Below are 16854 nucleotides of genomic sequence, written 5' to 3'. Positions count from 1 at the left end.
GGCCCTCAGCACGGAGTCATGGCATCCACGATGATCCGGGAGGGGGATCTCCAGACTCAGATGCGATTTTAAAGACAAAGCAGGCAGAAGAGGAAGCACCGCGACGCTGGCTGAGCCCTGCTGGAGAGGCCCGAGCCCAGAGGCTGCGGCTGTGCTGGTAGGGGGAGCTTGCTTCCCGAGCGGACAGATAAAATTAGCAGCTGATGTGATAACTAACCATTCCATAATGAAACAATCTGGCACCCTTGCTGGCTTCCGGCGGTGGCTAATCTGCCCTGGAACTCTGCTCCTCAGGGCGCCCTCCAGCCCTCCCGTCCAGCCCGGTAGGGACCACGCTGCGTTTTTCTAACGCGCTATCCTCCCCATCCTGCCTCTCGCCCAGACCTCCTTTCAAAAGCCTAAGCTGGTGCCCTGAGGAGCCCCAGAGAACACAGGAGGCGGGTGACGAATGGCCCAGGCGCCCCTGTGGAGTCCCCTGCACGTCCCACGTGCGGACAGAAGGCCGCGGGTCCCTCCACGGCTCTACCTACTCTCTGAATCCCTGGGACGGGACCGAGCCTGGACTTGGGCTGGCTCTGCCTCTGCTGGGTTGTGCTGGGCTCTCTCAGAAAGAGCTGGCACCCGGCACACAGTGCCTGGCTGGAAGGAATGAGGGGTGAACACTGTGAAATGGGGGGATGGATGGACGGACGGACGGATAGACGGATGGACGGACAGTCATGTGAGACTGGAAATAAACCTTTTCTTCCCAGAGCTAGCGCTCCTTCTTGGCTCAGGCCACAGTCAAACAGGCTGAGAATTTTCTCAGGTACCCACAGGAAGAGAGGCACGCGGAGAAAAGGAAAAAAAAGAGAGAAAAAGTATCAATGCCCCCACCCGACAGCATCATTTAACTCCGAGTCTTCAGCCTTGAGGACGAGGTGGAGAAACAGACCTGCCTCTGTCGCTGGAGGGATGTGAGGCCGGGACTTTTTCTGGAGGGCACTCTGTACCGGGGCCGTGACTCATGCTGGACTTCTACCAGTGTATAGGGGACCATCATGCTGGGCTGGAAGGACCGTGCTCAGACAATTCTGCATAAGCACAGTCACTTTGGGATTATTAATAAAAAAGAAAACTAACTCACAAAAGCCCAACAGGTTTACTTTCCTGCCCAACCCCGGTCTCCAGACAGTCAGAAGGCTGCCTTCTCCCAAGGGTGTGGTGGGACTCCACCGAGTCAGGGAAGCCAAGCAAAGGACGTTCACACCATGTGGACGCAGAGCAGAGAGGGGAACAGCCACCTCACTCCTCGGGCACTGTCGAGCACACTGCTGCAGGACAGCAACACTTTCTCAAGTGCACCATGGGGACATTAAGACTCATCTCATTTCCCAAGGGAGGAAACACAGCCTTTCATAACATCGCTGCCGTCCTATGCCCCTGCCCCCTGCGATGATCTCTGAAAACTCAAAAGGAACACACGGCATCCCGAGGGGGATCCTCAGGCACCCAGTTGCGTGCCTTGTCAAGGCTGGAAAGCTGGAGAGTAGTCCAGCAGAGCGAGGACTCATTGGCTACCTGTGCTGCAGACACTTAAAAAATCAAGGAGGAGGCATCGTAAAACCAATTAACCAGCTGTGTGAGTGAAGAAAGGAACCACGTCACAGGAGAGGAGCAAGTTGAGCTCTCTGCCTTGCCTGTACCATGACGAGAGCGTGTGTGTGTGAAAGTCGCTCAGTCGTGTCCAACCCTTTGCGACCCTATGGACTGTAGCTCACCAAGTTCCTCTGTTTCTGGGATTTCCCAGGGAAGAATACTGGAGTGGGTTGCCATTCCCTTCTCCAGGAGATCTTCCTGACCCAGGGATCAAACCCGGGTGTCCTGGGTCTTTACTGTCTGAGTTAAGAAAGCTTGGGTTCAAATCAAGTCACAAGGTCACAGGGCGGGGCGGGGGGGGGGGGGGTGTGGGCGGTGCCGGTAGGGGTGCTCTCATCAACACTGACACTTCAGCACAGAAAACCTTCTCTGCGAATGGAAACCGACCTAAGTTACAATTAGCACCTGAAAAGGGATCATGGCCTCTGGGTGCATCTGTGCCGTTCAGACCACGTCCAGGGTTCTGGCTCAGGGAGCTGGGGCACAAGGGGACATCCCTCCCTCGGTGCTCTCACAGAAGCCACCGCAGGCGCACAGACGCTTACCTGGTTCCTTCGGCCGATCCGATTTGGTCCCGGAGGCTTCGTGGGGGACTTGACGCTCTGGGGGCTCCCGCCATTCTCGGCGACCTTCCCCACACTCATGACTGCTGACATCATGGTGTTGATGGAAGACAAGTCTGAACCCTCCAGGCCAATGGGCGAGCTTGACGTCATTGGGGCAAGGGTTTAAGCTTCTAGAAAGCCTCGGCCACAGAACTGAAAGTGAGAAACTGCTGATGTGATCGCTGGGAAGTTGAGGCGACAGGCAGGCAGGTGGCAGGGGCCACGGCTACCACCGCTGCAGCCAGGTTAAACCCTCCCCTTCAGTTCAGCCGACGCGCGTGCCCACGTGACTGAAGCTTCCATCTCAACCAAGCGCTGTCACACCGAACTGACTGCCTTGCTTCCTTTCTGAGTATGGGCCACCGACGAGGTGACCCAAGGCAGGTCCTCTTCCTTTGCTAATCTTTCACGAGGCAGAGTGGGAAAGGCTCCAACAGTTAATAAGGCCGGGAGGGCCCATCTGGCCAGCGGCCTCCTAACAGCCTACTCACTACTGTGCGTGTGTTCTAGACCCAACAACGGAAGGTGAGAAACCTTGGCTCTCACCTAACTCCAGGCCGAAATACCCGATTTTAATGGGGGAGTCCAAACTGTAAGACAACTGAGAAGCCACACCGCCACCCAACGTTACAATCAAATTTCAAATCAGCATAAAAAAGGCTGTTCTTAAAACATATAAAGATGTAATGTACCTTCCCCCAGAAAATGGAAGGAAGGAAAACCCAGCCTGCACTGGCGATTACCTCCATTCTCCGCCCCAGCTGATGCACTACGAGCGCGTCATCTGCTGCGGGGGTTGGGCGCACGCGGACGAGGCAGCGAGGCTGGGGGGCTCCTGTTTCTCTTCTCTTCGTATCTCTCGTCGACACTGGAAGGGAAGCAAGGGCAGAAAGGTTCAGAAGGAAAAACAGAAACCACGTTTGCTGTAATCTCAGACTGCTGCACTCACCAGACTACAGGGAACCATACGGGAGATGTCTGAGTCTTCTTTTTCTTCCAAAACCACATTCTGTGGTTGTTTTTCACTCTTAACTGATGTTCCCTACAGAGCCATCACCCTCACTCCCAACAGCCAAAACGATTCTGTGGTATTTTATTTTCTGAAGCTCACATTTGTCCACATACAGCGAACTTTCTTTAACACTCTACCCTTGTTCCCCACAAGGAGTCTCAGACTCCCTCTTGACCCGTGTCCCGCCTCCTAAAACTGACCAAAGATAAGGCAGGGAAGGAATCCGCTAAATACTTAGCGTCTAGGAGGGAACAGGTCAGACCTTAAAAAAACCTGGTAATATGGAAGGATGACTGCAGGGAACACTACAGCCCCCGGACAATCCAGCTTTACTTCTCCAGGCCTCTTCTAGCCATGCTTCTTCCACACAAGTACTATTGGCTATAGGAAGTTAAGTCTCCAAGTAACCCATTTCCTTTATTTTATCTGGAAAGACTTTCTCTGGCCACGTACCCTGTTACCCTCCGGTGTGCCTTAAGTTCTGCACGTCCACACTGCCTCAGTGATCATGCGCATTATCTCAGGAGCAAAGTGAATACTCAGGAGCCCCCCTGGAGAGGACATGACTGCCTGTGGTTCCCCTTCCGCCTCTAGGAGAAGTGACCCAGGTAGGGCGTGACAAACGGGGACTCCCGGAACAGCCGTGAACATGTCTGGCAGCAGAGCAGGAAAGGCTGGGGACACAGCCATCTGATGGCTTCACACAACTGATGGGCCATCAGCTGACAAGCCCCAAGCTAAAACCTTACCCAAGAGCCAAAGAGAACCTCAGCAGTAACACTCTCCTTGTCAAGAGACAAAATCTGCCTTCCTTGTTAGTAGACACTTTGAAGAACATGTGTGTGTGCATGCTAAGTTGCTTCGGTCGTGTCTGACTCTTTCCGATCCCATGGACTGCAGCGCCCCAGGCTCCTCTGTCCATGGGATCCTCCAGGCAAGAATACTGGAGTGGGTTGTCGTGCCCTCCTCCACGGGATCTTCCTGACCCAGGGATGGAAGCCGCGTCTCTTGTGTCTCCTGCATTGGCAGGCGGGTTCTTTACCACCAGCGCCACCTGGGAAGCCCCCGACATTTTGAAGATATGAACCAATGGTTTTCCAAATGGTAAGTAAAAGGACTAACTGCCAAACACACAACTGTTGAGCCCACTGACCCAGCCTCACCCTTGCACCTTCCACATGAAAAGAGCAAAAGGAAACCTCGGTCCCAAATTAAAACAAACAAAAAAACAAGACAAGCCCCTCAACCCTAAAGCTGTTTTCTTTCCATGAAGCTTCTCCCATATGGAAGACCATTTAAACTTATTAAAAACTGTGCTTCCCATTCTGACTGTCCATGAAAGTTCATTTGGGAAATTTCTCTCTAGGAAAAAACATTCAACACAGGTACACACACAGAAGTATACATGTACATACCTCATTTTCTTTCTTTAAAGGATTTCTAACGAAAGTATCCTCAGTTCCCTAGAACTGTAATCCAGTCAGTGAACAATTATTTCCTTGATTCATGTAAGGGGCACCTTCTATATTAAACCCTCTCATTCTTTTAAATATATATCGCCCAGAGGTTTGTTTTTTAAAATACTTATTTACTTGGCTGTGCTGGGTCTGAGTTGCAGCACATGGGATCTAATTCCCCGACCAGGGATCAAACTCAGGTCCCTTGCATTGTAAGTGTGAAGTCTCAGCCACTGGACCACCAGGGAAGTCCCCCTATCCCCACCATAGTTTTAATATACATCAAATCATAAATGACTAGAAATCTTTATTGTAATTATATTATGTCAGTAAAAATTATCTCAACCTTTCTACCATTTATAGTGGGATAGTTTCAATGATCTTGTTTTTGTCTTATTATGGCACTTAGAGAGGAAAATGTGGTAGAGTTTTTCAGACTAGGACTAGATTTAAGCAAGCACCTTTCAGATGAACATAAAATTAGAAGTTACAAACAACATGGTCTACGTCTCTCACTGAGAAGGGAAAGAAAACGGGACAGAAGGGAAACAGTCAACAAGAAAATCAACGCAAATATATTCACCAAGAAGAGGTAAAGTGCTAGTAAGAACTTCTGTCACAATCACTAAGATGGCAAAGAAACCTCCCCTGCAGACCATGTAAATGCCCGAAGGACAGAAAACCCAGCAACAGTCACAACCGCTCACCAATCTACGGGCTGAAAGCTGCAAGTGCTTACATCCCAACTGGAAAATGAGAAAAGTCAGGCAAATTTGCTGTTTCCCACTTTGTCTGGACAGGAAGACATTTGCTAAATTTACTTCCTCCTTTGGGATAAAGTGTGAAGTGTGACCCTGCCCAGTGATGACGCCGAGATCACCGACATTTACTTCCTTTTCCTAGTTCAAATGTAAGTAAACAGTAGTGGAGACTCTTCTCATCTCTGATCAGAAAGTACAATTAACAAAATGAAACTCCTAGTTACACTGTTTGAAAAGAAAACAGTCAGTGGACTCATCCTAGGCAGCCCTTTCAGAAGCACCCATGCCAGCCTGCATAGAAAATCTTTTCTGAGATTTTCCCCCGGGTGTGAGCTTGTGTCTTATGTGTGACTTCTCCTTCTGGGAGGATGGAACAGGAAGAATGGAAGGGACCTGGTGTAAAACAATGTAGCTCATTGTTCCCAGTTAGAAAAAACAAATCCACCTTAATATTAAGGTGCATTTATCCACTCATTTAACCAGAAGCCAGAGGCTAGGATTAGTCAGTCCTCCCTGCCCACGCCTGACCCTGGCCCACACTAGAGCAATGACCCAACTGGCCAACCTACACCTTCTGATTCTCAATCTCAGGGGATGAAAGGAAGGATTAACAGTCTCAGGTCCATTTACAAAGCACATTTTTCTTTATAAATATTTACAGTCCTAATATTTTCAGTCTCTGCTCCCTGACACCTATCTATACATCTGCTCTATTGCTGTAAATAAAAATAATAATAATAGTCATAATGAACAAAATAAAAATCACTGACCCCATTCTAGTATCATCTCCTTTATCTGGGACCAGAGAGGACTGGAAACCCAGATGAGATTCCCAAGTCACAGACGTGAGAGGAAATCCCTTTTGACATGGCCAAGTGGACAGGACTGGTGTTCTAGTTTTAAACTCAGAGTCCAAATCTGGGGGTGGCAAAGGAGAAGCAGGGAACAGGGGTGCCTGCAGCGTGGCCTCCTGTGAGCCAGGGCCCCGACACCCTTTCCAAGACTTCTCATCCCACGCCCCAGGCCACTAGCCCAGGGAAAACCCGCAGTCCACCGTGAAAGCTTGTTTGTGGTTTTGCATCAAAGCCTCAAGGACCCCAAGCAGAGGGTGGACCACTCCAAGGGGATGTGGGGACATGAAGGAAGACAACACTCAAAGTTACTGTGACTCAAGGAACGTCAATCAAGTTAGACTGACCTGTCTTATTCGTCTTCTCAAGCGGGCCCTCCGTGCTGACAGGGCGAAGCGTGGGCAGGGTCACGCCTCAAAGCCACCGCCTCTGGAGCAGAGTGCAGCAACCTACAGAAACGAGAAGCAGAGGCGTGAGGAGGGGGTCCACACCGGACAGGGTCCTGGCCCTGCATCATGTTCTGCACTTGCACCAATGGGAGCCACCAGCTAAGGACCATGGCGTTCCCCCTCCTCCCCGTGTTTCTAAGCAAGCTTCCAGCAATGAGGTCAACTCCACGTGAGCAAGAGCGACTGGAATCAAGCATGAGCTGGAGAGACGGAGCCCCTAAAGCACATCCCAACAACATCGCAGGCACAGCACGTGGGAATGGCGCCAAGGGGAGCTCTGGGCGCCTCGCTGGCGTGCCGGCAGAAGGCGAGGATGGATGGCCAGTTTCAAGGTGGAGAAGAAACGACAGCAAGCACTCAGTGCTGTCAGAAACAGGAGGAGAAAGAAGAGAACTGAAAGGAAAACACGGAACTAAACAGCCACTTAACGTAAAGGAGTGACGATTACACCTTTTCCTGAGTGATGGAGAAAGTGTCCTAAAGTGTATCTTTCCTTTTCTGTAAGGGACACACAGAAAACTCAAATTAAACACACCCTTTGAGGGTCTGAGAAAGTCAGCTCAGGGGGCGCCACCAGGGGTCTCGGATCCCTGATCTGGGAGAAAGCTGTGTCTGGCCCTCTGGAAATTTAGAGAAACCTGGAACGTAACCTTTCCCAGAGCCACCCAGCCAGCACGTTCTGTCTCTGAAACAGCCTCTGAAGAGGGCAAAACTGGGCAAAGGAGGGAAGTGGCAGCCACGCGAACAAGCGCTGGAGAAACGTTCGCTCGATACGCTTCTATCAAACCCTGCGGAGCGCCTGCAGAAAAGCTGCCCGGCACGACACACGCCCCGGTTATCACCCTGAATCTCACTCGCGTTGTCCGCACGGTTACTAAGCACCTAAGGCGGGCAGGCTCCCGCTGGACCGGTCTGCGGTGGGTCAGAAGCAGATGCTCAATGATTTCTGACACCACAACAGCTTCTCTCTCTACACATCACTGCTTCAGGGCTCCATCGTTTTCTTTGTGCCTTTCTCTTTTGAAAAGATCTTCAGATTTTGAACAAAGTGTCAAAGAAACAAGGAGTACCAGGGACAGCCCCTGAAAGACCAGAGACCTCCCCCCGGCCCTGGTAAACTCGGAGGAACCCTTATTACTACTCCAGTAATTGTCTCTCTGTTTCTTGTGAGCAAGACCCTCCTTGAGGAGCTGATGAAAATTATGGACCCTTCTACACATACAAGGATATACGCCCATACCCAACGTTTTCCTTCAGCATCAAAAGGATCAGGGACCCCAGAAACTCATCCTGAATAAGCAGGATAAGAATCTTGGTTTTACTTGATATATATGAATTAAGACCATTTTATTAAAATTCCCATGAGGTTTCAGAAACAAACCAGATTATTCCCACCCATCTAAATTTAAAGATGCCTAAAGGTGAAATTACAAACTGTTAAAAAAAAAAAAGTAAGCAAAGTTTCCCTATATTGTTACTCATTTTTATTAATGGCAAATATTATCAGGAAGAAAATCTGGAGAAGAATAGCTCTGTGTTTTTTTCCCCCTGAAACTGCCAAGATTTCCAATTGTAATTTGAACTATAGTTTTTCACATAATGAATAAAAACATACGTCAGAGAGACAAGTCTCTGGAGTTGAAACTGTCCAGAATATAACTAAGATTCCCATTAAAATGTGGACCCTCTCCCTCCCCTCACTTAAAAATGATACTTTAAAAGTCCACCAAGTAACCTCTTCCATCCACTCAGGGGAACCAACGAGAGAAGAGGCCAACCTCACAGACTTGACCCTGTAAGTCCCTGCCTCTGATCTTGGATGTAAACGATCTGAATATCAAGAACGTCGTGTGATTAAGCTAACAAGAGTCACTGCCCTGTTTGTTTTGGGTTCCACCAGGCCTAAGGGACTCACACAACTCAGAGAGTGGAAAAGTACAGGACAGTCTTTGGAAGGAAATTCAAGATACCTTCTACTATCACCACGGCCTCAAAAAAAGGGGAGGAGGGGAAGACACACCAGGAGAGACCGTACCTAGAGACAGGAATCCAGGAAGCTGGAGGTGGGTCTCCGGCTCTGGGGAAGGAGCCTGCATTTCCGGATCGCATTCCCCGCCCCCCCCCCGCCCCCCCCGCCGCCCCCCCCCAGGCTCTGCCCAGATCAGACCCCAGGGAGGCAGGGTGGCGTGGAGCGGGCAGAGGTCCACGCTGGGGCTGCGGGGAGGCGGGCCGGCCCCAGCCCCTGAGGAGATAAGGGACCCTGCTATGCTCAGCCAGAAAGAGGAGATTAAGGACCCTGTCTCCAGGTCCAAAGAGATAGCACAGGAAAAGATGAGAGATGAAAGGGAAGACGGTCCAGAAGCAAGGCTCCCAGCCTGTGCAAGCCCGCAGGCTTCTTGACGTGACATCTACAATCTGTCCTGAGGCCCCCAGGAGAGATGGGGGAGGCTTGCATGCCAAGGATGACAGCGGGAGCCCGAGACCAGGCGGGGAGCTTTACTGCAGCGGCCAGGTCGCCGCTCCTCCAGATACCGGGGATGGCCGATCCCCTGGTGGGAATAGCCGGTGCGGGCTGACGTGGGATGGAACACGGATGGGCTAAATGAGCGGGAGTTCAGAGGAGTTCAGATACTAAAGTGCTCTGGGCTACGATGGGGCTTAACCAGCAGCAAGGACATCTCTCTCAGGATGGGCTGACGCAGGAAGTCTTGGCTAGGCTGGGATGAAACCCAACCAGGCAAGCTGAGCACCAAGGCTGTGCCTGTAGAGCTCGGGGCAGAACCGTCTCCTCTAACCAGGACAGCTTCGCGCGTGCTCTGAAGGCTGACAGCTGCGCTGCCGGCCCCGAGTTCCAGGAAGTTGATGTGTTTCTTGGCTGAGGGTTCGGTGTGTGCCTTGGGTAGGGCGGCAACCCGTGCACGGCCCCTCCCCCTCGCCGGCCTGGGCTTGGGTCAAATGGAGCAAACGGAGCCGCGGAGCGTCACGTAGAGCCTCGGAGTGGACCGGCGCACGCCTGGTGCGGAAGGGCACCGCGAGTCGCTTCAGCCAGTCCTGCATCCTCCTGGGGTGGGGGTGGGAGGGCTCATGGGGAGGCGAGCAGAAGCACCCTGTGGCACAGGCCACGATCTAGAGAGCAGAGCTGGAGGTGAGGGGACGCGGCCTGCCCCCTCTCCACCCCCCACCCCAGCTGTCTCCTGAGCTCTGCCCCCACGACGCGTCTCCCTCTAATGGAGGGCTGCGACCCGCCCTCACAGCTCCCCATGCTCTGCCCGCTTCCCTCCGGGTCTTCCTGCCCACTGGGCCCCACTCTGCTCAGTTTCCTCCCTCAACCCCATCTTCAGGGGCCGCTACCACCGCAAGCCTCCCTGATCCCCAGCGATGGAAGATTCTCGGCTCCAAACTCGACCCCCACAACACCAAGAGACTAGAACGGGGGCTTATGATAAGAGCGGCGAACAGTCTCTGAACACGCGAACATTCTTCTCTGAACACTGCTCGCCACACGCTGAGCACATCATCTCATTTAACCTCTTAACAGCAGCCCCGTGAGGCTGAGTCCTACCGGGCAGCCCCCCAAGACCATGGTGGAACAGCAAAGCGAACCCAGACTCTCCACCCTGCTCAGCGTCTCTTGGCCACACTCCCGATGCCTGGCGCAGGCCTGAGAGCCCAGATGCGCTCCTGCAGTCACATTCTCGGGCTTCTAACAACTGTCTCTGAGTCATTCCTGCCCCTCCAGGCGGCTCAGCGCCCGACCTCCCACTTCCGCCCTTGTAGGCAAGAAAAAGGCACCCTGGGCTCCCACCTTCGTCCTTGGCAGGAGCAGGCGTGGACCCGCACCCCACCCTGCTGCGCACTGGGGTCCACAGTCTGCACCCTGCTTCTCCGAGCAGGCGACTGGAAGGATGCCACTAGGCTCCTGAAACCCCGACAGCCCAACCCTGCCCGGGAGGCTGAGTCCCACTGATCCAACCACCAAGAGCTCACGCGTGGAGGAAGTGCTGGGGGGCAGGAGACGGTGAGCCCAGACAGCAGTGAGAACCGCACAGATCAAACCAGCACCAGCACCCCGGGGAGGAAACCGCAGAGTCTCCTCCAGCCACTGAGCTCCTGACCCTCCCTCCAGCACAGCCACCCCAGAGGCTTCCCGTCCACAGCAGCATCACAGACCTTGCTTGGAAATGCAGATGCTCAATTCATGTGAGTCGATCACCACCCTGTCCACCTTAAATCCACACAACGCTGGGTCAACTGCATCTCAGTTAAACTGAGAGAAAGAAGGCAGGCAGGTTCCCAGGCCTGGACACTGCCCTGGACCCTGTGTACTGGCTCCCAGGGGTTCAGTCCAGCTTTGAGAACCAGTGCTTCACACAGATTCTAGAAGAAAGGCGAGGGATCACCCTGAAAAACGTTCTTTCTATGATGACCTGGAGGAAGGCCCTGGTTTATCATACTCCTGGGAGCAAAACTCACGGCTCTGGAGCAGAGACACAGACCCCGGTTCTAACTTTAGCTTTATTTACCACAAAGAAATAATTTGGGGGGCTTCCCTGGTGGCTCAGACGGTAAAGAATCTGCCTGCAATGCAGGAGACCTGGGTTCGATCTCTGAGTTGAGAAGGTTCCCCCTAAAGAGAAGGTCAACCCACTCCAGTATTCTTTCCTGAAGAATCCCTTGGACAGAGAAGCCTGGCAGGCAACAGTCCGTGGGGTCGCAGAGTCAGATAAAAAAATAACAACAGTAAGGGCGAAAGGACAGGGATCGGGCCAGTGTGTGCAGGGCCTATTTCAGCTTCCGCAGGAGCAGGGGACGAGTGGGCTGTGAGCTTCGGGCAGGGCAGGGCAGCCTGCAGTGCACAGAAAGCAGAACCACTCGGTCTGGGCCCTGGGCAGCTCTGGATCCTCAAAGGCCCTCCGCAGCTACAGCCTTCACCAACCTGTGTGCCCCTGGAAAGCCTCCTTCCAGGGAGATGGGAGCCAGTCTCCATTTCTGGCCTGGACACCTCCGAGGTCCCCCCAGGTCCCTCCCTTCTCTGACGCTCCTGGCAGGGGTAGGGGGGCGGGAGGCAACCTCACAGCTCCCCCCGCCTCAGAACAAGCTCACATCTCCAGCGGGTTCTCTCTTAATGGGACCCCACAGTGGAGGGAGGAAAATGGAATGGATGGACATTGTCCCCAGAGCCTGGAGTGCCTGCCCCTTCCTGCCCAGGTATTGGGGCCCCCGTGGAGCCCAGGGTTGACACAGACTGTGATGCTACCTTTCGGAAGGAACGTCTGCTGTCTTCATGTCAAGAGACACTTTAATGCTCAGGAGAATGTGGTAGGAAGGAGAGCCTTAAGGGACAGGGACAGTCTCTCTTTAAAAAAGAAAAACCACTTGGATGTTTTAATTGTGACATTACACACACTGTCAGCAAGGAGGCGTGTTGACTGGGGAGACTGGGTTCTGCTCACCAAACCTATCTACGTGAGCCTGAGTGAATTCACTACTTAACATATGAACCGCGGGGAAGGCGGGGAGATGTTCTGGTCCCCCCTGGAAGGAGCCGTCCTGTGGGACCCACGTGCCTCCCGCATCCGTCCTTGGGGCCTTTCCTGTGAGGAGTGGGCTCCTCTCCTGTGCCCTCCCCCGCCCCCCACGTACAGGGTGCTCTCCCCGCTGCCAGAGCCGACGTGGGCCCCGCCACCGCGTAGCCGCCGCTCGCTTCCAGGGGCCTCTGTGGGGAGAAGCCTGGTGGCCCGCGGGCACAGCTCTGTCCCTCTCCCCAGGTGAGCCAGTCTTTTCCTGGCCTCCAGGATCTAGTATTTCATCACCTTCTTGCCCAACTTGGCAGAAACCTGTATGGCTCTCTGATCCACAAGGAAGCTGCTGAGAAGGGAGGTGGGGGAGCCCTCGGGCTGAGCAGAGGGACAGAGGACCCAGAGCATGCTCACCTACCCCTGGGGCAGGGCAAGGCAGGGTCTTCCCTAAGGCAGGAGACTGCTCACAAGAGTACCTGCAGGGGATAAGGCTTAGGAGCCTCCACCCCACCCACCACTCTTAGATCTGCTCTGATGGCTTATCAGGAAGGGTGGGGAGAGGTCTCCACAAGTTACCTTGGCTGAGGAATTTATAAAACAGAAAAGAAAGCTATTGCTAAAAGAGAAAATAGGATTTTAGTCAGAGTATGTCACAAGCCTAGTGTTTATCCAATGACCTGTGTTTCACAGGATCCCTTCTCTAATAACTATGGGATATTATCTATTGTCTCTTTTCAACCCCATGGAATGTACCATGGCTCTTCTGTCCATGGGAGTCTCTAGGCAAGAATACTGGAATGGGTTGCCATTTCCTTCTCCAAGGCATCTTTCCAACCCAGGGATTGAACCCAGGTCTCCTGCATCGCAGGCAGATTCTTCACCGTCTGAGCAAGAGGGAAGCTTTTTGGTAAGGACCTAATAGAAGTAGAAAAGATTAAGAACAAGCAGCAAGAAAATATAGAAGAACCATACAAAAAAGGTCTTAATGACCCAGATAACCATGATGGTGTGGTCATTCACCCAGAACCAGACATCCTGGAGTGTGAGATCAAGAGGGGCTAGGAAGCATTGGAGAAGGAAATGGCAACCCACTCCAGTAATCTTGCCTGGAAAATGCCATGGATGGAGGAGCCTGGCAGGTACAGTCCATGGGGTTGCAGAGTGGGACACGACTGAGTGACTTCACTTTCACTTTCACTTTAGGAAGCATTACTGCAAAGCTAGTAGAGGCGATGGAGTTCCAGCTGAGCTATTTCAAATCCTAAAAATGATGCTGTTAAAGTGCCACACTCAGTATGTCAGCAAATTTGGAAAACTGAGCAGTGGCCCAAGGACTGGAGAAGGTCAGTTTGCATTCCAATCCCCAAGAAAGGCAGTGCTAGGGAACGCTCAGACTGCCAGACAACCATGCTCATTTCACACGCTAGCAAGGTTATGGTCAGAATCCTTCAAGCCAGGCTTCAGTAGTGCAGGAGCTGAGAACTTCCAGATGTTCAAGCTGGATTTAGAAAATGCAGAGGATCAGACTGTCAACATCTGCTGGATCATAAGAGAAAACAAGGGAATTCCAGAAAAACATCTTCTGCTTCACTGACTATGAGAAAAACTTTGACTCTGTGGATCACAACAAACTGTGGAAAATTCCTAAAGAGATGGGAATACCAGACCACCTGACCTGCCTCCTGAAAGAGATCTGTATGCAAATCAAGAAGCAACAGTTAGAACCTTATATGGAACAACTGACTGGTTCAAAATTAGGAAAGGAGTAAGACAAGCCTGTGTACTGTCACCCTGCTCATTTAACTTACATGCAGAGTACATCATGAGAAATGCTGGATGGACGAATCACAGGCTGGAATCTAGACTGCCAGGAGAAGCACCAACAACCTCAGACACAACTGAGTGAGTGCACACGCACACTGCTTGAAAGGAAAGCTACGACAAAGCTGGACAGCATACTGAGAAGCAAAGACAAAGGCCCATACAGTCTGAGCTGTGGTTTTTTCAGTAGTCATGCACAGATGTGACAGTTGGACCATAAAGAAGGCTGAGCGTCTAAGACTTGATGCTTTTGAATTGTGGTGCTGGAAGAGTCCCTTGGACTTCAAGGAGATCAAACCAGTCAATCCTAAAGGAAATCAACCCTGAATATTCACTGGAAGGACTGATGCTGAATCTGAAGCTCCAATACTTTGGCCACCTGATACGAAGAGCTGACTCACTGGGAAAGACTCTGATGCTGGGAAAGATTGAAGGCAAAAGAAGAGGGCAGCAGAGGATGAGATGGTTAGACAGCATCACGGAGTCATCGGACATGAATTTGAGCAAACTCCGGGGGACAGTGAAGGACAGGAAAGCCTGGCGTGGGGCAGTCCATGGCGTCGCAAAGAGTCTTAGTGACTTTGCAACTAAACAACAAGAACAACATTATCTACTGGGGCATAAACTCTGGGCCAGAAACCAGGGTAGGTACTTTGCATACATTTAATCCTCCCCAAGCTGTATCAGGTAATGAATGCTCTGCAGGGATGGGGCCAGGATTCTAGACCAGTTGTCTGACTCTGAAATTCTTGCACTTTCTGATGCCACAAAAAAGCATCATGGAAAAATCATTTGGAGAAGGTGATTAGCAAACTAGAGTCCTGGGAAACCAAGTGAAGGGGGAGAATGGCTGGAGGAAGTGGAGACACCTGAAGGCCTGGCACACGGGAGAGGCACACTCGACCCCCATGTCCACCACGACAGGAACCCGGTCTCGGTGGGAGGCACCGAAGAGCTGGTTGGAATGCCGTCATCCTTTATACCAGGGCTTTGAACAGCCAGAGCTGCCCACAGATGGAAAGAGGCCCCATAAAGTAATGAGCTTGCGGTCTCTGGAAGTAATCAAGCAGAGGGTGGATAACCACAACCCAGTCCTGCAGGGGGGCAGGAGACCAAGTCAGATGAGCCTTCTGACTTCCAGAGTCAGTGCTTCCAAGAGGACAGTCCCCTCTTCATCCCACTGTGAGTCACAGAAGGATGCACAACAGCCCAAAGAGCACGTGCTGGGCAGCCCCCAGCCTTGCACTGGACACGGCCTGCCACCAGTGGGGCAACTTCCACTCCCTGAGCTACAGTTCTCTCATCTGGAAAACGCAGCTGGTGATACGAGCCCTCCATACTTTACAGAAATCAGTCAGAGGAATATTAACTAGAACACTTCACAAACAGGACGGCACCTCCTATGAGCTGCTGATGGCACCCGCGACACTCCAGGCTAGCTGGGCCTGGGGCCGGCCCTCCCCAGCCCCTCCACCACCTACGGCGGCCATGCCCTCTTGGATTGCCAACACTTGGCGGGCAAGGCCCAGTGTGCTGATCTTAAAAAAAAAGAAAAAATAATTTCTGCTCCAGCCCCTAAGTGTAACAATGAAATATAAATATAATTTAGCTTATCACAAATGCAACCCCATCCACAATTAGGAGTGGAACAGCTGCTGCCAGCTTGAGGGGCTGTGTGGCCAGCAGGAAATAAAACGCCTCCGGCTTCAGGTCGCTGCTGAAACAAATCCTGGCCGGCCTCACATATGCTTAATCGGGGAAGTCTGCGCCCGGCTCTGCCCACCCTGTGCTGCCTCTCCTGGCGCGGCTGGAGCGCCCGGCTCGGGGCAGCTGCCGCCCAGCCCGCCCGCCTCTCAGCAGCTGGGCGGGAGCGCCTGGGCTGGTCTGGACACTCCTCTCTCTGACCGGGGCTCAGTCGCATTTACAGCCCTGGGAGGAAGCTGGGGTAAAGTTCAGAAGCAGTTTGCAGGGAGTTTTAGGCAATATCCTGCAACTCTTTCACAGGCCCTGAGCTGGGCGCTCCTCTCCCACAGGCTCGGTAAAGGGTCAAGCTTCAGAAACAGGATTCTCCCCTTCTCCCTCGAGGGGGAAGGAGCTGGAGGCGAGCTGAGCGCCCCGGGGCAGGTGGTTAACCCCGGATCTGACTGCACATTCCCAGAATTCGGGAGGGTGGTCCGCACGACGCCCCTTAGAAGACCCCAGTGGCTTTGTGGAAGATGCAGGAGCGGCTAGAAACGCTCAGGAGCAGTGGAGCCCACCGGTCAGCTGGGGTCCTCGTCCCAGAGTGGCTGAGGCACGTTACAAGCCGTCAGCTGAGAATGACTCCAGCCATGGAGCCGGCACTCAGCGGCTCGGAGGGCTGCCTGCTGGGCATCCTCACGGGCGGCCATTCTCCCTTCTACTTTGCCTCTAAGAAAATTATTCACTTACTCTGTCTAGGAAGAAAAACAAGCACTCTTGAGATATACGAAGCTCATACGTGTTTATCACAGGCCAGGCAACCAAAAACACTAGCAAGCAAATAGTGTTTCTTCATGTAAACTGAGGCAACCCCAAAGTGGCTCCGGGCAGGAGAGAGGCCCCTGGGGTGTGGTCCCCGTCCTCCAGCCCCCAGCTTTAAGGAGCTGCTGGGCAGAGGCGGCTGGGGAGTCAGGCGGTGGTGGGCCAGCCAGTGCTGGAGGAAGCCTGAGGCTCGCAGACCGTCTTGGTGCTTCTCCCCACAGCCAGGAGGGTGATTAGTT

At 52.7% G+C, this 16854-nt stretch overlaps 1 protein-coding gene across 8 annotated transcripts in view; it reads right to left on the bottom strand.

The window, feature by feature from the left end:
- Window positions 1-16854, bottom strand: part of RREB1 (ras responsive element binding protein 1) — a 166414-nt gene that overhangs the window by 54523 nt on the left and 95037 nt on the right. For all 8 annotated transcript variants that reach the window (XM_025265440.3, XM_006044781.4, XM_044926744.2 and 5 more), the window contains 3 exons: window positions 6672-6773; window positions 2987-3111; window positions 2184-2396 (listed from right to left, as the gene is read on the bottom strand). In XM_025265440.3, coding sequence (XP_025121225.3) covers window positions 2184-2354 — 171 coding nt within the window. In that variant the 5' untranslated portion in view covers window positions 2355-2396; window positions 2987-3111; window positions 6672-6773. The remainder of the gene's footprint in view (window positions 1-2183; window positions 2397-2986; window positions 3112-6671; window positions 6774-16854) is intronic.

This window comes from Bubalus bubalis, chromosome 2 (assembly GCF_019923935.1).
Source record: "Bubalus bubalis isolate 160015118507 breed Murrah chromosome 2, NDDB_SH_1, whole genome shotgun sequence".
NCBI lineage: Eukaryota > Metazoa > Chordata > Mammalia > Artiodactyla > Bovidae > Bubalus > Bubalus bubalis.
Note: the sequence above shows the minus strand (reverse complement) of the source record. Positions and strands in the feature narration are given on the sequence as shown.